This window comes from Hylobates moloch, unplaced genomic scaffold, assembly GCF_009828535.3.
Source record: "Hylobates moloch isolate HMO894 unplaced genomic scaffold, HMol_V3 SCAFFOLD_11, whole genome shotgun sequence".
Lineage (NCBI taxonomy): Eukaryota > Metazoa > Chordata > Mammalia > Primates > Hylobatidae > Hylobates > Hylobates moloch.
This window is the reverse complement of record NW_026652286.1, coordinates 1,319,512-1,339,445: the sequence shown is the minus strand read 5'-3', so window position 1 is coordinate 1,339,445 and position 19,934 is coordinate 1,319,512. Positions and strand designations below refer to the sequence as shown.

The following is a 19,934-nucleotide window of genomic DNA, read 5'->3' as shown; positions in this document are numbered from 1 at the left end:
ACTCTTGTGACAATGTAGAGGATGATTCGGGGGAGAAAGAAAAAATAGACACGGAGATTCCAGCTTCTTGTCCTAAGCTTCTGAAATTTGGGAACTCCCAGTTCATATGTTAAATTTGATATCTAGCACATTCTCTCTCATCCTTCTGAACTAATTCTGTTATGTACACGAAGCATTCTCTCTGAACACTTTGTTGTTAGTTGCTTTTTTCCTGGAAATTTGTTTGTTTGAGACAGGGTCTCACTCTGTTACCCAGGCTGAAATGCAGTGGCATGATCATGGCTCACTGCAGCCTTGAACTCTTGGGCTCAAGTTATCCTCCCGTCTCAGCCTCCCAAGTATCTGGGATTTTGGCGTGTGTCATCATACCTGGCTAGTTTTTAACTTATTTTAATTATTTATTTTTAAAAATATTTTTTGTAGAGATGGGTCTCACTATGTTGTCCAGGCTGGTCTCAAACTCCTGGGCTAAAGCAATCCTCTTGCCTTGGCCTCCCAAAGTCCTGGGACTATAGGCATGAGCCACCATGCCTAGTCTGGGCACTTTTTTTTTTTTGAGACAGAGTCTTGCTCTGTCGCCCAGGCTGGAGTGCAGTGGCACGATCTCAGCTCACTGCAGCCTCTGCCTCCCAGGTTCAATCGATTCTCGTGCCTCAGCCTCCCAAATAGCTTGGATTACAGGTGCCCACCACCACACCTGGCTAATTTTTGTATTTTTAGTAGAGACAGGGTTTCACCATGCTGGCCAGGCTGGTCTTGAACTCCTGACCTCAGGTGATCTGCCCACCTCGGCCTCCCGAAGTGCTGGGATTACAGGCGTGAGCCACTGCGCCCGGCCAGTCTGGGCATTTTATACATGGTTATTTAGGTGTAGGAAGGATTTGCCAGTGCTTTCTGACTGACTTTTAATGTCTTTCTCAATGATGTCTTTTGTTTTTCTGGCCATTTTGGGGTTTTTGGTTTTGGTTTTTTTTTTTTTTTTTTTTTTTTGAGATAGGGTCTCGCTCCAGGTTGGAGTGCAGTGGCATGATCACCCCAGGCTCAGCTGATCCTCTCACCTCAGCCTCCTGAGCAGCTGGGATTAAAGGCGTGAGCCACCACACTTGGCCACCTTTTTCTTTAATAAATATTTTTCATGAATTGATTGCCATGAGGTACCCATAAATCCTATTGATTGGTTCTTCTTTGTTTTCTAAACTTCTAATCTAGAGGGAAACAAATTCACTTAACAGACGTTTATTGTATAACTGATTTCTGCAGGCACTGCACATGGTCCCAGAAATTTAAAGATGAATGAAGACTGTCTCTGCCCTCATGGAACTCACAATCTAGTAGGAAGAATTTTTTAAAAAGACATAAATGGTTATAAAAGTGCATACTAGCCGGGCGTGGTGGCTCACGCCTGTAATCCCAGCACTTTGGGAGGCTGAGGCGGGCGGATCACCTGAGGTCAGGAGTTCGAGAGCAGCCTGACCAAAACGGAGAAACCCCGTCTCTACTAAAAATACAAAATCAGCCAGGTGCGGTGCGCATGGCTGTAATCCCAGCTACTTGGGATGCTGAGGCAGGAAAATCTCTTGAACCCGGGAGGCAGAGGTTGCAGTGAGCCGAGTCACGCCACTGCAGTCCGGCCTGGGTGAAAGAGCGAGTCTCTGTCTCAAAAAAAAAAAAAAAAAAAAAAGTCAAAGCAAAGTGAATGAAAAAAGAATAACAAATTATTTTGGGCTATCAACAATCAGTAAATCATCCCCCCCTTTCAAACTATATGAGTGTGCAATCTGCAACTCTTATTGCAGCATTTGAAAACATAGAATAACAAGAAAGTACAGTCCATAATTACCGTTGAACTTCAGTTCAATTTAAGCCATAGCCCCTTAACTAGTTTCTTATAATGCATTAGTTATTCTTAACTGCCCAAGAGTTTCTGAACATTTCTTTTCTTTACAAATTACTCCAAAGCTCTGGTCTATTGGCTTTTGGCAGTACAAAATGACCTTCTATAAATAGCATTTTTAATTGAAACATATGAATCCCAGACAGTGGCATCACACTTAGTTTCTGCTGTGCTCTTGTGGAAGGTAAGTCTTTCATGCAGAGCCTAATAGCTCAGCATGAATTTCATGACCTGCATTTCTTAGTGGCTACTTTGCCTTTAGCATCTTTTCTGCTTGATGAGTTGATAAAAGCTTGTCCTAGTTTCTTGAACCTGTTTTATAGCAATAATTCAGCCTGCATTTATTCTTTCCTTATTGCTTCCTTGAAGTTTAAAACTGTTTAGTGTATTCATCGTTTCTTTTTCTATAGTCTTCAATTATAGGGAGGATTTTCTTCCCTATCAATCCCTTAATAGGTCTTCTGCAGAGCCAGAGATATCTATTAATTTTCTCATTATAAAATCAGAAATTATAATCTGATAAACTGATGTCTCAGCTGGGTGTGGTGGCTCATGCACTTTGGGAGACTGAGGCAGGAGGATCGCTTGAGCTCAGGAATTCGAAACCAGCCTGGGGAACCTAGCAAGACCTTGTCTCTACAAAATTAAAAATATTATCTGGATGTGGTGGCGTGCACCAGTGATCCCAGCTACTCAGGAGGCTGAGGTGGGAGGATTACTTGAGCCCAAGAATTCCAGGCTACAGTGAGTTGTGATTGCACCATTGCACTCCAGCCTGGGTGACAAAGGGAGACCTTATATATATTTAAAAAAAAAAAAAAAAGGCTGGGTGCAGTGGCTCACACCTGTAATCCCAGCACTTTGGGAGACTGAGGCGGGTGGATCACTTGAAGACAGGGATTCGAGACCAGCCTGGCCAACATGGCGAAACCCTGTCTCTACTAAAAATACAAAAATTAGCTGGGCGTGGTGGCACACACCTGTAGTCCCAACTACTCGGGAGGCTGAGACAAGAAAATGGCTTGAACCTGGCACACAGAGGTTGCAGTAAGCAGAGATTGCGCCATTGCACTCCTTTCTGGATGATGGAGTGAGACTCTGTCTCAAAAAACAAACAAACAAAAACAAAAACCATCTCAATATATTCCTTCTCTTGTTTTTTTCTTATGGTTCTGAATTTGATGTTTACATTCCTCATGCTGTGGTACTGCCTTTAACATCCGATGCTCTATTTTTCATCAATATCATATCACTTGTCTCTCGCCTCTTTTCAGGATTGTGGAGTTGTCTTCTGACTTACTGATTTACCTGGGTGATTTTTTTTTTGGTAAATTTTTAAGAAGTATATTTTGATAAGTTAAGAACCTGGAAAGTCAATTTAAATCAAAGGCTGACATTTTTTTTCCTTTCTTTCACATTCAAGTCACAAAAAATACACTTGATTTTAACAACTCATATATTTCCACTCTTCTTAAGACTGATGTAGTGTATGTTTCATTGAAAAATTTCACCAATAACCAATGTGTTTCAAAAATCTATTATCATGTAATCTGTGACAGAAGAGAAATCTAGCAGTGGCTTCTTTTTGGGAAAAACAAACACTGTCTGGAAGGTCATCACATGTGCTTAAAAAATTTTAAAGATTTTCATGCCACTCATTTATTATTTGTTTTCAGGTTATAATACATGCCTATTATAGAAAAATTTAAGACTATAGAAAAAGATAAAGAAGAAAAATGTAAACAGTCAGTAATTCCACTACCAGTAAGGCCACCTGTTATTGCAGTGAAACTTCAAATTTTTGTGAAGCCTCACTCTAGCAACCTCCTACTTTTCTAAGTCCTCCTCCTCAATAGACCGTTAGGACATTCAGAGTGGAAGACTGACTTTGAACACAGGGGTCCTTCGGATTTTTATGGAAGGGATGGAACTGTAGGAAAAACCTACAAATTGCTCCAGAGATGACATCTTGTTCTTATTTAGCCTTCTTTGAGTCATTAACAGTCGGGCGCCACTGGTGCCGAAACTTATCATTATTATAACCACAAATGGGTTAATGCCCAAACAAAGCTATATTCTTGGGGCTGGTTCCCAGCTCCACCACACAGACCCCAGCAGCCAGCACCCGCCAAGTCCCATGATAATGCTCCACAAATAAGACGATGTCAAATGTTCAGCCTGGACTCAACATTATCTTCTTCTATCTGGGAGCTTCCAGTTGCTAGCCGGGCAGAGCAAAAGGAAAAATAAATAAATAAAAGCCAGGTCAACAAACCCTAAAAAAAGAGACTGTGTGGTTTAGTGGTCAGACCACTGGCCTGGATGTCGGGCTAGCTGAGATCCAGTTCCAGCTCTACCACTATGTGGCTGCATGATGCCAGACAGGTCACTAGACAAGTCACTGTTGTGACTTGTGCCTCAGTTTCCCTAGTTAGAAAAGGGAAAAGTGCCCTAGAAAGGTGGTTTTTTGAGACAGAGTCTGGCTGTGTCACCCAGGCTGGAGTGCAGTGGCGCGATCTTGGCTCACTGCAACCTCTGCCTCCCGGGTTCAAGTGATTCTTCTGCCTCAGCCTCCTGAGTAGCTGGGATTACAGGCATGCACCACCATGCCTGGCTAATTTTTGTATTTTTAGTAGAGACGGGGTTTCTCCATATTGGCCAGGCTGGTCTCGAACTCCTGACCTCGTGATCTGCCCACCTTAGCAGAAAGTTTTTATGAGAACAAATAAGATTATTTGCAAATAGCTACAAGTTGCTTGGGAATAAAGTAAAATTATCACTCTTAATAATTACTATGGTATTACCTTATTAATAAAATAGTAAAAAGCCACGGTTATGGAACATATGAACCTCCTATAACCTCAAGCTAGATGGGGGAAGCAGATAAGAAGGCAGTTAAAAAAAAAATCAGATTTGCTGGACTTCACACCAAATACCGAATTAGTAAATTTGCCTCAAGACATTAAGCCCTGCTCCTACTTTGGCTCTGTCCTTTTATCCTCACCACATCCAAACTTAGAGTGACTCACAGGAGCCTAGAATTGAGACACATATACAATTTTAAGGGAAAGCAAGAATTAGGAGGTTTGAGGCTCCTTGCTAGAGGAGGCTAAGAATAGGCCACTCGGAGCACAAAGAGAAGAACCTCCTCTTTCCTTTTCCTCCCAGTGTAGGTGGTCTACTGGTTTCCCAGTCATTCCTTTGATAGCTTGATTTTGTTTTCTTTGTCTCTTTTTCACAAACCTCACCTTGTTGGAGGGGGAGGGCACTAAAAAAGTGAGGACAGAGTGGCTTTTTCTGCTATGTCTGAACTGTGTCGAGTGCTACAGATCTCTGACCTGTTGTCAGGAGTGGAGAGGGGCAAAAAGAAATATTTAGGAACTTGAAAACCAGTGAATATTCTCTTAAAGGAGAAGTGAGCAATTGGGCATATGGGGAAAAAAATCTAATTGGTGTCCTCGTTTCTGCAGCCCCTCCCCCTCAAGAAGAGCAATGTCTTGGTAGGAAAAAGGAAAGACACCTGGGAAAGGTACCAAATAGTAAGGGCTAGGAATAGAAAGAAGAACGAAAGATAAAAAGGAATTGAGGCCGGGCGCAGTGGCTCACGCCTGTAATCCCAGCACTTTGGGAGGCCTGAGGCAGGCGGATCACCTGAGGTCAAGAGTTCGCAGACCAGCCTGGCCAACATGGTGAAACCCCATATCTACTAAAAACACAAAAAATTAGCCGGGCGTAGTGGCGGGCGCCTGTAATCCCAGCTACTTGGGAGGCTGAGGCAGGAGAATCGCTTGAACCCGGGAGGCGCTGGTTGCAATGAACCGAGATCACGCTACTGCACTCCAGCCTGGACGACTGAGTGAGAATTGAGAAGAAATGGCAGATACCTCAGAGGACTTAATGAGTATCTTTTGTGTGTCCAGCCGTCATAGGCAGAAAAGACACATCCCTAAGCTCTAGAAGCAGCCAAGGTATATGCATACGTAAGCACTTTGTAGCAATTTAAGATAGTAAATACCAAAGAGATAAAAATAGTTAATGGGATACTAAGTGTTTATGGGGGCCAAAGGGCAGGGGCTATTACTGAGTTAGGATAAACAGTGTATAAAAGCAGGGATAGTTACGAAATTCAGAAACTGCGTATATGGGCGGCTGACAGTAATTCTTCGACACTGGGAAACATAACGGATTCAAAAGAATTCTTCATCTCAAATTCCTCTAAAACTAAGTCTTCAAGAATGGGAGTCCAAAGAAACCTAGACCATCGTGAAGCGACTGCCCCCGGAACTTGAGTGGCCAGCTCCACTTTGCGACACGGAGACTGTTTGTGTGACACCTCCTCCAGCTCCCGTCCCCCTTCCGCCGCGTGGGTGCCATGGCAACGGAGAGAGACTGCAACCTGGGTTCCGGAAGCCGGAGAGCTGGAGCTTTGAAGCCACCCCGGTCAAAGGATGCTGAGTCCGGAGCGCCTAGCCCTACCGGACTACGAGTATCTGGGTAGGAACCCCCTTTAACTTTGGGGAGGGAAAGACGTGCAGACGAATTAGGCCAGGGTGTGGGAGGAGGCGGGGGCGGGGGCGGGGTCTGAGTGGGATCGGGTCCGGGTGGTCTGGGGAGGGGCGGAGAGGCGGGGGTTCCAGGGCCTACCTGTAAGGCCGAGCAGGAAGGAAAAAAGCACCTGGGAAGTAAAGAATGTTTGGAGTTGCGGATTTGGGGCCCTTGTTGGGGTATTATTGCTATGCTGGTAGTGAAGTAAGAATAACCTTGGAACATCAAGTGCCAGATCAGTCACTCTCTGAATAACTGTCTTACCGTTATAGCGGCAGCGAACATTTCGAGCTTTTCTTTTTCATTAGGCACTGTGCTAAGCATTTTTCATGCATCATTCTTCATTTGAATTTCTCAACAGCCCTAGGAGGAATTACCGTGTTTTCTTCCAGTTTTGCAGGTGGAGAAACGGGCTGAAGAGATAACTTGCGTAAGTTAGGCCACACAGCTAGAAAATGGCAGTGCTAGGATCAGAACCGGATTTGCCCACTCCAACAGAACTTGAGATATTGACTTAGCTCTTGAGCTAAGACTGTATATGTAGTACTTTGTTGAGCATCTTTAGTGTATAAGGCATTTAATGAATGAAAAAAGGCACACACAAGCAAAGATGTGTACACACACACACACACATATGCACACAATACACATTTTATTTTGTTTTAGAGACGGAGTCTTGCTCCGTCGCCCAGGCTGGAGTGCAGTGGCGCGATCTTGGCTCACTGCAAGCTCCGCCTCCCGGGTAGCTGGGACTACAGGCGCCCGCCACTTCGCCAGGCTAATTTTTTGTATATTTAATAGAGACGGGGTTTCACCGTGTTAACCAGGATGGTCTCGATCTCCTGACCTCGTGATCCGCCCGCCTCAGCCTCCCCAAGTGCTGGGATTACAGGCGTGAGCCACCGCGCCCGGCCACAATACACATTTTAAATAATTCATAGACTTTTATTTTTTTAAAGAAGTTCTGTTTTGTTTTGTTTTTTGAGACAGAGTTTCTCTCCTGTTGCCCAGGCTGGAGTACACTGCAACCTCCACCTCCCGGGTTCAAGTGATTCTCCTGCCTCAGCCTCCCGAGTAGTTGAGATTACAGGCATGCGCCACCATGCCCGGCTAATTTTATATTTTTAGTAGAGACAGGTTTCTCCATGTTGGTCAGGCTGGTCTCGAACTCCTGACCTTAGGTGATCCACCCACCTCGGCCTCCCAAACTGCTGGGATTACAGGCGTGAGCCACCGTGCCTGACCAACATCTTTTTAAATGAAAAACAATTCTGGTTTACATTTTGTTTAACTTATTTTAAAAATTAATTTTAAAATATTTTTTAAGGTTGGTAATATGGAAACTTGATTCAAAATATTTTTTAGGCCTGGCGTGGTGGCTCATGCCTGTAATCCCAATACTTTGGGAGGCTGAGGTAGGAGGATTGCTTGAGGTCAGCCTGGATGATACAGTGAGACCCTGCCTCTAAAATGCATAGATAGAGAGAGAGAGAGAGAGAGAGAGAGAGAGAGAGAGAGATAGATAGATAGATAGATAGATGTTTATAGTGAAAAGCCTCCTACCCCTTTGCCTCCATCTGCCCAGTTTCCATCCATCCTCAGCCTCCCACAAGTAACCACTATTATTGTTTTCCTGTGTATCTTTCCAGAGTTTATTATATACATAAAGGAGTATACAGTGCATACTTTTTCATTTAATACATCTTGAAGTGATTTCCCTTTCTTTTTCTTTTTTCTTTTCTTTCTTTCTTGAGACAGAGTCTCACTCTGTCACCCAGGCTGGAGTGCAGTGGCACCATCTCGGCTCACTGCAACCTCCACTTCCTGGGTTCAAGCTATTCTCCTGCCCCAGCCTCTCAAGTAGCTGGAACTGCAGGCACGAGCCACCACACCTGGCTAAGTTTTTGTATTTTTGGTAGAGATGGGGTTTCTCCATGTTGCCCAGGCTGCTTTTGAACTTCCTGAGCTCAAGTGATCCACCCACCTTGGCTTCCCAAAGTGCTGGGTATAGGCGTGAGCCACCGCGCCTGGCCTCGAAGTAATTTCTCAGTCAGTAGGGAGCTTCTTTGTTCTTCATGAAATTCATTTTTAGCTATATAGTATTTAAATAATTTATTTAACCAGTCCTGCATTGGTAAACAAGTTGTTTTTAGCCTTCTGCTGTTACTAAGAATGCTGCAATGAATAACCTGCAGTTTTGTTCCTTTGCAAGTGTATCTGCAAGAATAAGTTCCACAAAGTGGAATTGGTGGATTAAGGGCATATGCACTGAAGTATTGATAGATATTGTCAGATTGCCCTTCATAGGCGTTGTACCATTTTGCCACCAGCAATGAAAGAGAATGCCTGTTTCTCCACTGTCCTGACAACAAAATACATCAAACTTGGATTTTTTTCAATCTAAGTGACAGATAGTCTCAGAGTAGATTTAATATGCATTTTTAAATGAAGTTGAGTGCCTTTTTACCAAGTTTAAGGGCTGATTGGTCTTTGAAAGCTCTATATACACACATATATACATGAACATATATATAGACATATATATAGAGAGAGCTTAAGACAGTGACCACATCTATTAATCAGCTAAAAGGGGAATATCACAGACAGTTTTGTATCTAATGAATAACAATATCAATGTCAAGCAATGCCTAGACTTTTTCCAAAGATTTTTTGTATTTTATTACCCAGTACTCAATGAATATATAAAATATTTGAAAAGGCTAGTTCATTGTTCAGTTCCTTGGGTGTTTGCTGTTTGAATTTTATGTCTCAAAGGCTTGGCATATTTGGTATATTGGTGCTTTGGTGAATAGAAGTTGGTGGTCTCTTCATAAATGGCTTTTTCAGGAAGGCCAATTCAGTGGCAGTGTTGAGAATGAATTTACAAACAGAATCAGAGTCTCAGGTTGGTTGAAAAATCTTCAATGTTTGTGAAGCCCAACCAACCACCTAATAATTGAATCCTATACAAATGTTTCTTCATGCTTTGTTGCATATTTAAGTGTCTTAATTCCTTGTCCTAACCACTAACTAGACATTCATGCTGCCCTCAGCATGGTCACACCCCTCACTGGCTTCTCCTGGTTCATCAAACTATATCACTCTGCTGAAATGCGTTTGTCTTTAGTTGAGAACTATCCCTGCCTATTACAGTTTGTCTCTCTTAGAGGCATGCTGCTTTGACCTATTCACTCTCAATCTTTTTTTTTTCTTTTTTCTTTTTTTTTTGAGACGGAGTCTCACTCTGTCATCCAGGCTGGAGTGTAATGGTGCGATCTTGGCTCACTCCAACCTCCGCCTCCAGGTTTCAAGTGATTCTCGTGCCTCAGCCTCCCAAGTAGCTGGGATTACAGGTGCCTGCCACCATGCCCAGCTAATTTTTGTATTTTTAGTAGAGACAGAGTTTCACCAGGTTTGCCAGGCTGGTCTCGAACTCCTGACCTCAGGTGATCCACCTGCCTCAGCCTCCCAAAGTGCTGGGATTACAGGTGTGAGCCACCACACCTGGCCAACCTATTCACCCTCAAACTAATGACCGTTTAAAACCACTCCCTAGGGAATAGATTAATACAATATTTCCTGATTTAAATTTTTAAATACCTGTGGTTTTTCCATTTGTTTTTGTTTTTATACATTATAAAGTTACTTGCATGTGTAAGCCTAAAGAAGACTATACTTATAGAGAAGACAAAACTGCAGACTGGAAGGCCCTAGGCATTCATTGAAACCTAAAAGCTAAAGTTGAGTTCCCCTTGGTTAGCGTATCTGGAGACCTCTCTTTAGGATTATGGTGTAAATTACAGGGATACCTATCCAAAGAATATCTAGAGATACCCCTGCTAGCTAGGGATTGTATTTACCTTTCTGATTATTAGCGAAGAAGTCAATCTTTTATCACATTGGGTAAACTGATCCTTTCCCCACTGACTTTGTAGATTAGGAACCTGTAATCATGGCCTTGCATGGCTTAAGATCTTAAGATCATCACTAAAGAATAGCTTAATGACGTTCATGTCTGCAGTCATCAGAATGTAGTGATAAAAATTGTGTTAGTGCCTAGGCCTGAAGAGAGAAGGAGAGTCTGGTAAGGAGATGAAATAAGTATAGACCCTCTCTGTAGGACCCGCAAAATGTTTCCAGCCTTACGAAACCTACTTAGTGGAAGCTTCTGCCAGAGGCTGGAGGTGTGTCTGTGTATCTGGTTGGGTGTGGCGAGCTCTCTTGAGCCAAAGGGCAGCATGTTCTGGTCCCAGGTTTGCCAAACATACCACCTACGTGCTGACCTGAGTATAAGCATGAGGACGTGAGGTTTATTTTTTACTGCACCTAATTTGGTGAGGTGCATGCTTTCACTCACGCTCCAAGTTGTCTCTTCTTTTCCATGGAACCTGTTTATTCTCACTACGGTTGATAGTGGGTTAGTATAATAGATAACTCTAGAAATCAAAGATGGCCTTTCTCCTTTGGGGACTAGACATTTAGAAGAATCACAATAAATTAGGTAGTTTTTTTTTAAGCTATAGTTTTTGAACTCTTCCTATATGCCTGGCACTGTGGTTTGTCTCATTTAATTTTCACAACTACCATATGAAGTGGGTACTCTTACTGGTCCCAATTAGTAGTTATTAATATCATCTTCTCATTTTATAAATAAGGAAGCTGAGGTTTAGAAAGGCTAATTGATTTGCACAAGGTCACGCAGGCAACGATGCATAGTAAACGGGGTCAAACCCAGGTTTGTCATATTCCACAGCTTGTGTTTTTTCCTCTTCACTAAAAAAATAAAAACAAACCAAAAAACCCCGATTGGTTCAAAGGGCAGTAATTCTTGCTTCCTTATTAAGGATGAGGCTCTTGCAAATAAATTTCTTGGGAACAAGAATTGTATTTTCCTCATCATTGTCAACCTTCTATCACTGTCTACCTTCTATCACTGTCTACCTTCTATCACTGTCAACCTTCTATCACTGTCTACCTTCTATCACTGTCTACCTTCTATCACTGTCTACCTTCTATCACTGTCTACCTTCTGTCACTGTCTACCTTCTATCACTGTCTACCTTCTATCACTGTCTACCTTCTGTCACTGTCAACCTTCTGTCACTGTCTACCTTCTGTCACTGTCTACCTTCTATCACTGTCTACCTTCTATCACTGTCAACCTTCTGTCACTGTCTACCTTCTGTCACTGTCTACCTTCTATCACTGTCAACCTTCTGTCACTGTCTACCTTCTGTCACTGTCTACCTTCTATCACTGTCTACCTTCTGTCACTGTCAACCTTCTGTCACTGTCTACCTTCTGTCACTGTCTACCTTCTGTCACTGTCTACCTTCTATCACTGTCAACCTTCTGTCACTGTCTACCTTCTATCACTGTCTACCTTCTATCACTGTCAACCTTCTGTCACTGTCTACCTTCTGTCACTGTCTACCTTCTATCACTGTCTACCTTCTATCACTGTCTACCTTCTGTCACTGTCAACCTTCTGTCACTGTCTACCTTCTGTCACTGTCTACCTTCTATCACTGTCTACCTTCTATCACTGTCAACCTTCTGTCACTGTCTACCTTCTATCACTGTCTACCTTCTATCACTGTCTACCTTCTATCACTGTCTACCTTCTGTCACTGTCAACCTTCTGTCACTGTCTACCTTCTGTCACTGTCTACCTTCTGTCACTGTCTACCTTCTGTCACTGTCTACCTTCTATCACTGCTCACCTTCAGTCACTGTCAACCTTCTGTCACTGTCTACCTTCTGTCACTGGGTTCACCTTCTATCACTGTCTACCTTCTATCACTGTCAACCTTCTGTCACTGTCTACCTTCTGTCACTGTCTACCTTCTGTCACTGTCTACCTTCTGTCACTGTCTACCTTCTATCACTGTCTACCTTCTATCACTGTCAACCTTCTGTCACTGTCTACCTTCTGTCACTGTCTACCTTCTGTCACTGTCTACCTTCTGTCACTGTCTACCTTCTATCACTGTCTACCTTCTATCACTGTCTACCTTCTGTCACTGTCAACCTTCTGTCACTGTCTACCTTCTGTCACTGTCTACCTTCTGTCACTGTCAACCTTCTGTCACTGTCAACCTTCTATCACTGTCTACCTTCTGTCACTGTGTACCTTCTGTCACTGTCAACCTTCTGTCACTGTCTACCTTCTGTCACTGTCTACCTTCTGTCACTGTCTACCTTCTGTCACTGTCAACCTTCTGTCACTGTCTACCTTCTGTCACTGTCTACCTTCTGTCACTGTCTACCTTCTGTCACTGTCTACCTTCTATCACCGGGTTCACCTTCTATCACTGTCTACCTTCTATCACTGTCTACCTTCTATCACTGTCAACCTTCTATCACTGTCTACCTTCTATCACTGTCTACCTTCTATCACTGTCTACCTTCTATCACTGTCTACCTTCTATCACTGTCTACCTTCTATCATTGTCTACCTTCTATCATTGTCAACCTTCTATCACTGTATACTCTCCTACACTTAATTCATATGTATATGTGAAATGGAATATGAATAATCTGACCTTAGAGTACCCCAAACATGAGTAGCTAACAAAAGCGACCAAGACTTATTAAGAACTTACTCTGTACCAGGTACCATTTTAAATGCTTTACATATATTTATGTATATGAAGATAGTTTCAGTTGTTATCTCCATTCAGCAGATGAGGAAGCTACACACAAAGATACCAAATAACAAGTTAGTAAGTGGTGGATCCAGAATTCTAACCCAGCAGTCTAATTGAAGTCCACATGGGTAAACTCTATGCTATAAATACTTTGAGCAACTCCTAAAGTGGGGCTCCAACTATTGTGTAGACCTATACGTGGATCCCGGAGTAAGGTCAAGTGATTCCAGTGTCTTCATTTAACATTTCTGCCATGAGGAGGCATCCGAGGAATGAGGATGGATCAGGGAATGGCAAAATTCCAATTTCTTCTTGCCACTGGACTCATCTCTCAGAGGCAGGCAGTGAGGAAGATAACTTCTACCATTTGGGAGAATTTTATTGACAATCATCTTTGTACTTTGGGTAGCTGTATGACCTAGAAGAAATCACTTAACCTCTCTGTGCCTTAGTTTCAACATCTCCAAAATGTGGGTAATAATAGCACAGTCATGGTGGCTTACACCTGTATTCCCAGCACTGTGGGAGGCCAAGGAGGGAGGATTGCTTGAGCCCAGGAGTTTGAGACCAACGGGACATAGTGAGACTTCGTCTCTACTAAAAATAAAAAAAAATTAGCTGGGTACGACAGCATGCACCTGTAGTCCCAGTTACTCGGAGGCGGAGGTGGGAGGATGGCTTGAGCCCAGGAGGTCAAGACTGCAGTGAGCTGTTTTCACGCCACTGCACTCCAGCCTGGGTGACAAAGTGAGGCCCTTTCTCAAAAAATTAAAAAAAGGCCAGGCATGGTGGCTTATGCCTATAATCCCAGCACTTTGGGAGGCCGAGGCGCGTGGATCACCTGAGGTCAGGAGTTCGAGACCAGCCTGGCCAAAATGGTGAAACCCTGTCTCTACTAAAAATGCAAAAATTAGCAGGGCGTGGGAGTGTGTTCCTGTAGTCCCAGCTACTCAGGAGGTTGAGACACGAGAATTGCTTGAACCCAGGAAGAGGAGGCTGCAGTGAGCTGAAATCTCACCACTGCACTCTAGCCTGGGTGACAGAGTGAGACTCCATCTCAAAAAAAAAAAAAAAAATTGTACTTGCCTCATACATGTAAGCATTTATCCTGTTAGAGCACCTGTGTAGGTGCTCAGTAAATATTAGCTGCTAGTGTTATTACCATATTTTTGTGCAAATACGTAAACATCAGGTGGCAACCACGAATGTGTGCCTCTCAGATCTCCTACACTGGGGAGGGGAGGGTAATTGACTCCCGACCCCAGCTCTGAATCTAACACCTTGTTCACACTGAGGTCACACTTTCCACAGACTGCTCCTAGTCAATGACTGGGCAGGACAGACCCACTTCTGTGAGATGTTTTACTCCTCTGGTGGGTGACTTTGGCATAAAGACTCTCACTGCACATTGCTAAGTCCCTCACTCCCTTCTCCCTCCTAAAGGAGGGATAATAATTAGGGTCCCTCCTAAAGGAGGGATAATAAATTAGGGTCACACCTGCATTTGATCTCTTAGCTCTCCCAGACTCCTCCGGCTTCCTTCCCACTTTCTGTCATGGGCGTTTCCCCCAGTACATCTCTCGCATGTCTGATCCTGTTTTGGTGTCTGCTTTTCACAGTATCTGAGCTAAGACAACATCTAACAGTAACTGATATAGTCTCTTCCAGCCATGAGGTTAATACAATTTCTTTAGGCCTTGGCAAAGGTTCTGACATAGGACCCCTTCTATGTGGAATATAAGTGTTGCTAATCTTAATTTTTTTTGTATTTGCTGATACCACAGCATGTGATAGTTACTTTCTGACTGCCAGACACATTCTATTTTTTTATTTTGAATGAATCCTGATAAACTTATTTTTATTTGAATATAACTAATGAGCCTTCCAAACCCAATTCTATGCTAGGAAATATTGCTGTTTACAGTAAGTTAGCAGAAATTCTCTTAGGGCCTGAAAGTGTTTGGTTGCTGCAGAAAGGAAATGAAATAAAATAGGTGTTACACTGACTTCCTAAATCTTTGGAAACTAGGTTTATAATACATAAAACTGGTCACTTTGAAATGATTATGGGCCAGGTGCGGTGGCTCATGCCTGTAATCCCAGCATTTTGGAAGGCCGAGGCGGGCAGATCACTTGAGGTCAGGAGTTCAAGACCAGCTTGGCCAACATGGCAAAACTCTGTCTCTACTAAAAATATGAAAAATAGCCGGGCATGATGGTGCGTACCTGGAGTCCCAGCTACTTGGGAGGCTGAGGCATGAGAATCGCTTGAACCTGGGAAGCAGAGGTTGCAGTGCGCCCAGATCACGCCAGTGCACTCCAGCCTGGGCAACAGAGCAAGACTCTGTCTCAAAATAATAATAAATAAATAAATAAAATAATTATGAACATGTCCACAAAGTCACCTCTTTCTTTCCTTTTTCCTCCCCCTACCCTTCTCCTTCCTTTTCTTCCTCCCTGAATACCTTCTCTATATAAAGCCAGGCATGAATATTATCAATATAAAGCATCCCTCCCCACAGGAAACTTAGACAGTAGATGGGAGACGGGACATATTCATAAATGACCATAACATAAAAGGACAGTATAATAAGTAGAGAGTATGTGAGCTATATGGTTCTAGAGCCAGCAGCCGTCTTGGCCTTTTCCCAGTTTGGTCAGCAGCTTCTCAGTCATCGAAAAGACAGCAGTTCCCTTGGTAGCCTAGTTCTGGAATGGGCCTTTTGGGAGTTGTTCCTGGAAGGTCAATCTAGATTTTTTTCCTTTTCCAAAGATTCTGTAACCTATTTAATACATGTAATAAATAAATATCTTTTTGTTGGGGAGAAAAAAGAGCCAGTAAGTTCTAAGGCATGTTGTTCCCAACCCTTGCCTACCCCCATTTCTCCAAAGTAAATTGCAGAGTGAAGTCAGTGTTATTCTGGGGTTTTAAGATAGCTTTAAAAATTTTGACTTTGTTTATCGTTTATATATTCAAGTAATGTTAAAATCTTTATTCCAAATGCTATTCAGAAGTTGGGGATTACTTTTATTTGCACAAATGCAATATGTGCTAAATGAATAATTCTAGGAGGCCGAGTAGATAAATTGAAGTTTTAAAAATAATAGAGCAGGCTGGGCGCGGTGGCTCACGCCTGTAATCCCAGCACTTTGGGAGGCCGAGGCGGGTGGATCACGAGGTCAGGAGATCGAGACCATCCTGGCTAACACAGTGAAACCCTGTCTCTACTAAAAATACAAAAAAATTAGTCGGGCGTGGTGGCGGGCGCCTGTAGTCCCAGCTACTCGCGAGGCTGAGGCAGGAGAATGGCGTGAACCGGGGAGGCTGGGCTTGCAGTGAGCCGAGATCAGGCCACTGCACTCCAGCCTGGGCGACAGAGCGAGACTCCGTGTCAAAAAAAAATAATAATAATAATAGTAGAGCAGAAGAGACATGATCCATTATCCTATTTCTGGTTCATCATCCTATTTATGTCCTTCATAGCACTTATCAGAGTTATTTTGTGTACCTACTTGTATACTTGGTTATTGTCTGTTTCTTATTAGAATGTGAGCCATGAGGGCAGGCCTTTTCTAAAATCTAGCACAATGCTTGGCCCAAATGAAGTGCTCAATTGTTGAATGAATGGTCTACTTTAAGTAACAGAATAAATTTTAAAATAAATGGGAGAAAGGAATCCAGTTCAACAAATAGTTACTGAATTCCTAACATGTGAGAGAAACTATGTTTTTCCCCCCTTCCATGAATGAAAAAGGATGACTGATTAAATATGCTCTAGATCTTTTTGGTTTTAACTCTGATCATACCTAAGGTTAATTTCTTGGTTGATACCATAGTTTCTGTGTTTGGGTTACATAACACTACAATTTAATCCATTTTGTAAAACCAGTATTTTAAAAAGGAAGGAGATTTTCTACAATTTTGGAGCATCTCAATGAGATCCTGTCCTTTAGTTGGACAGAGTGATATGCTTTGATTAAGACTGGAATTACCCTTGTAAACTAATCCCTGGGTACTCTTTCTGTGTTGGGATCACCCTTACACTACTTCCCTAGGGGCCTTAGGAAATAGCTCATTCTATGATTGGAATTTCAAGTCAAAACACATTTATCTGAGCAGAATTTTAATGATTTATCAAAGAGAGGAGGGATTTTCCCAAACACATCTGAACTTACAAATTACTGATCCCACTAGCTATGTTTTTTCTTAAGCACCTTTCTTTAAACAAAGCAATTACTGCTGAAATCATCAAATGTATTTTTTTCATGGAAAGCTTTTGACTAAGTTTTGTTTGATTAGCAGGAACCTAGTAAAAGTAAATATTGTTTGAGACGCCACTTTCAGAGCCTGTTCTTTTTCTTCATTCAATTAGCTTTTAAAGCACTATTGTTTGGAGAAAGTAAGAGCCTTTTTTCCAGCTGTCCTATTGTGTAACTCAAGGTCTCGTTAATACTATTATCTAGCCCCGAGATTACAGGTAATTGTGATAAAACACAGGCTTCAGTTTCTGTAATCTCAAACAGAAATCTGCTTGTGCCTCAGGACTTCATATCAGGTGTTTTTTAAATTCAGACTTCTCTCACCTGGGACAGTCCCATTGGCCCAAAGTAAACAGAGGCATCTGGCAGGGATAGAGCTGCATTAGGGCCCATTGCCACTTTTTTTTTTTCCCTTTAAATTAATGTGGCAAAACTCCTCCTGTGGCCAACTTACAAAGACCTATTCTAAATGGGAAAATTCTATATTTTAAAATAGGCATGCTTGAAACAATAACACTTTTGAATGTAAGATATACGAAAGGCCACACGTCTTCGGCTTTGCTTGTCAAATGGAGAGGCTGCCAGAACCGGTCGGCTCCATGGTTCTCATGCCCCAAAGTCCTGCAAATTGACACGTAAGTAGGCAACACACAAAGAAGTTCAGCCCATGAGAAAGTGAGTTTGGGCGCTTGGGCTGGCCTCCTTTCTCTCTGTGTGGAGTTCTTTCCAGCTTTGCCTCTTCTGTCCCATCTTAGTTTTTCAGAAAGGAGAGATTAAATGTGTCTGTTTTTTCAGCATGTTAACTGCCTGGGCAACATGAGGCTAGCACTCAGGCCACTGTTCAGCCTGTCATATGGAAGGAATTGCCTTTCAAAGGAGATTATAATTGTGTATGTAGCCACACAAATGCACATTCTGCCTGGAGGAAAATGCACAGAAGAGGATGCCTTATGCTGCCACTCAGGTCTCTTTGTGGAAGGCTGCGTAAGAAGCACTTACATGGCATAGTCACCTCTTTTGGACTTAATGAGTCATCTTTTTGTGTGATGGCTACATAAAAAAAAAAAGGAAAGAAGAAATGTACTCTTCCCCAAGTGAGCTGCTTTTATTGGCCCTGCTGCTTTGTCTAAGACTTTTATATACTCCTCATGACATCGTTTACAATGCTAGTGCACAGACAGTAAACAAAAAATAATTTAGCTCTTGGGCACCTAGACGAAACTTAAGTAGTCCAATTTACAGAAATGATAACAATAAACTTCATAAACAGTGAACACATGAGCTTAAACAGCAAGCATGACTCCAGTCCTTTTTGGAATGCCATGCATTGAAAGATGGCCATAGAGAAAACTAGAAGCTCCACACGTCAGTTATGTGCAGTGAAGCCTTGAGCCCATGGTCTAGTGTTAATCTCAAGAGTACATTCTAGTTCGTGGATAAAATACAGGCTACCATGTGAGTAAGTCATTAAGCTCCTTGAGCCACAGCATTTCACCTATAAAAGTGGAAAAGGTAGTATTGTCACCTACCTCACAGGAATGAAAGGTGATTGAGAAGATAAACTTGTGGAGTTCCTTAGAGGGAAGGTATTTTGTAAATAGAAAACACTGTTATTATTCTCCTTGATCAAATTTCCCCAACAAATGGAGTTGATAAAAGCTACCTCACAGAGGGTTGAGAGGCTGAATTAATTAATATATGTCTAGTATCTTAAGAGTAAACTATTTAATGAAACCTAAAATTGATTGTCTTTCTTGATAGTCTGTGAACCACCAGACCTGCTGTTTAGAAACATGATTGTCTTTTAAAGTCTCACATATGCAGTCTTTGCCTTGTCTTCAAGGGTTGGCATGATGAAAAACAGTGAATGTACAGGCCAAAGACAGGTTAAGTCTTCAAGCAGAACAGCCTTGCCTTTTTCCTTTTCAAGGCTGTATTTACAAATAGCCTCTGGAGTCTTGCTAATCTTTGTTACCATGCCTGAACATAGGGACCGTTTTGACCTTTGTTCTTCCAATAAATATTTATTTTTGATATCATATTTCTAAATGAGAAACAAACTTAGAAGGAAAAGAAGTGGTTGAATTTGTCTCACATTATAAATTTTTTCTTATCTTTCCTAGGATGGTAAAGAGAGAATAACCATTTTTTTTATTTTTAAATTTTTTTAAATTTTTTTTGAGACAGAGTTTTGCTCCATCACCCAGGCTGGAGTGCAATGGCACAATCTCAGCTCACTGCAACCTCTGCCTCCTGGGTTCACGCAATCAATTCTCATGCCTCAGCCTCCCGAGTAGCTGGAATTATAGGTGCGTGCCACCATGCCTGGTTAATTTTTGTATTTTTAGTAGAGATGGGGGTTTCGCCATGTTGGCCAGGCTGGTCTCAAACTCCTGATCTCAAGTGATCTGCCCACCTCGGCCTCCCCAAATGCTGGGATTACAAGCATGAACCACCGTGCCTGGCCTGAAAATAACTATTAGTGAAGGACCTGACATCAGGCTCTCCAACTGGAAAGTTCTCAAACTTAGCCAAGTGATTAAAAACAGCTTTGGTTGTTCAGAATTTAATCTTTTGTTTTCAAT

General features: G+C 42.4%; 1 protein-coding gene across 2 annotated transcripts in view; it reads left to right on the top strand.

Moving 5' to 3' along the window:
* The first annotated feature begins 6,242 nt into the window (after positions 1-6,242).
* The window catches only part of CSTPP1 (centriolar satellite-associated tubulin polyglutamylase complex regulator 1), a 226,624-nt gene continuing 212,932 nt past the window's right edge, over positions 6,243-19,934 (top strand). Inside the window, exon 1 of one of the 2 annotated variants that reach the window (XM_058424549.1) lies at positions 6,243-6,388. In XM_058424549.1, coding sequence (XP_058280532.1) covers positions 6,343-6,388 — 46 coding nt within the window. In that variant the 5' untranslated portion in view covers positions 6,243-6,342. The remainder of the gene's footprint in view (positions 6,389-19,934) is intronic. The other variant, XM_032166053.2, reaches the window with a different exon arrangement.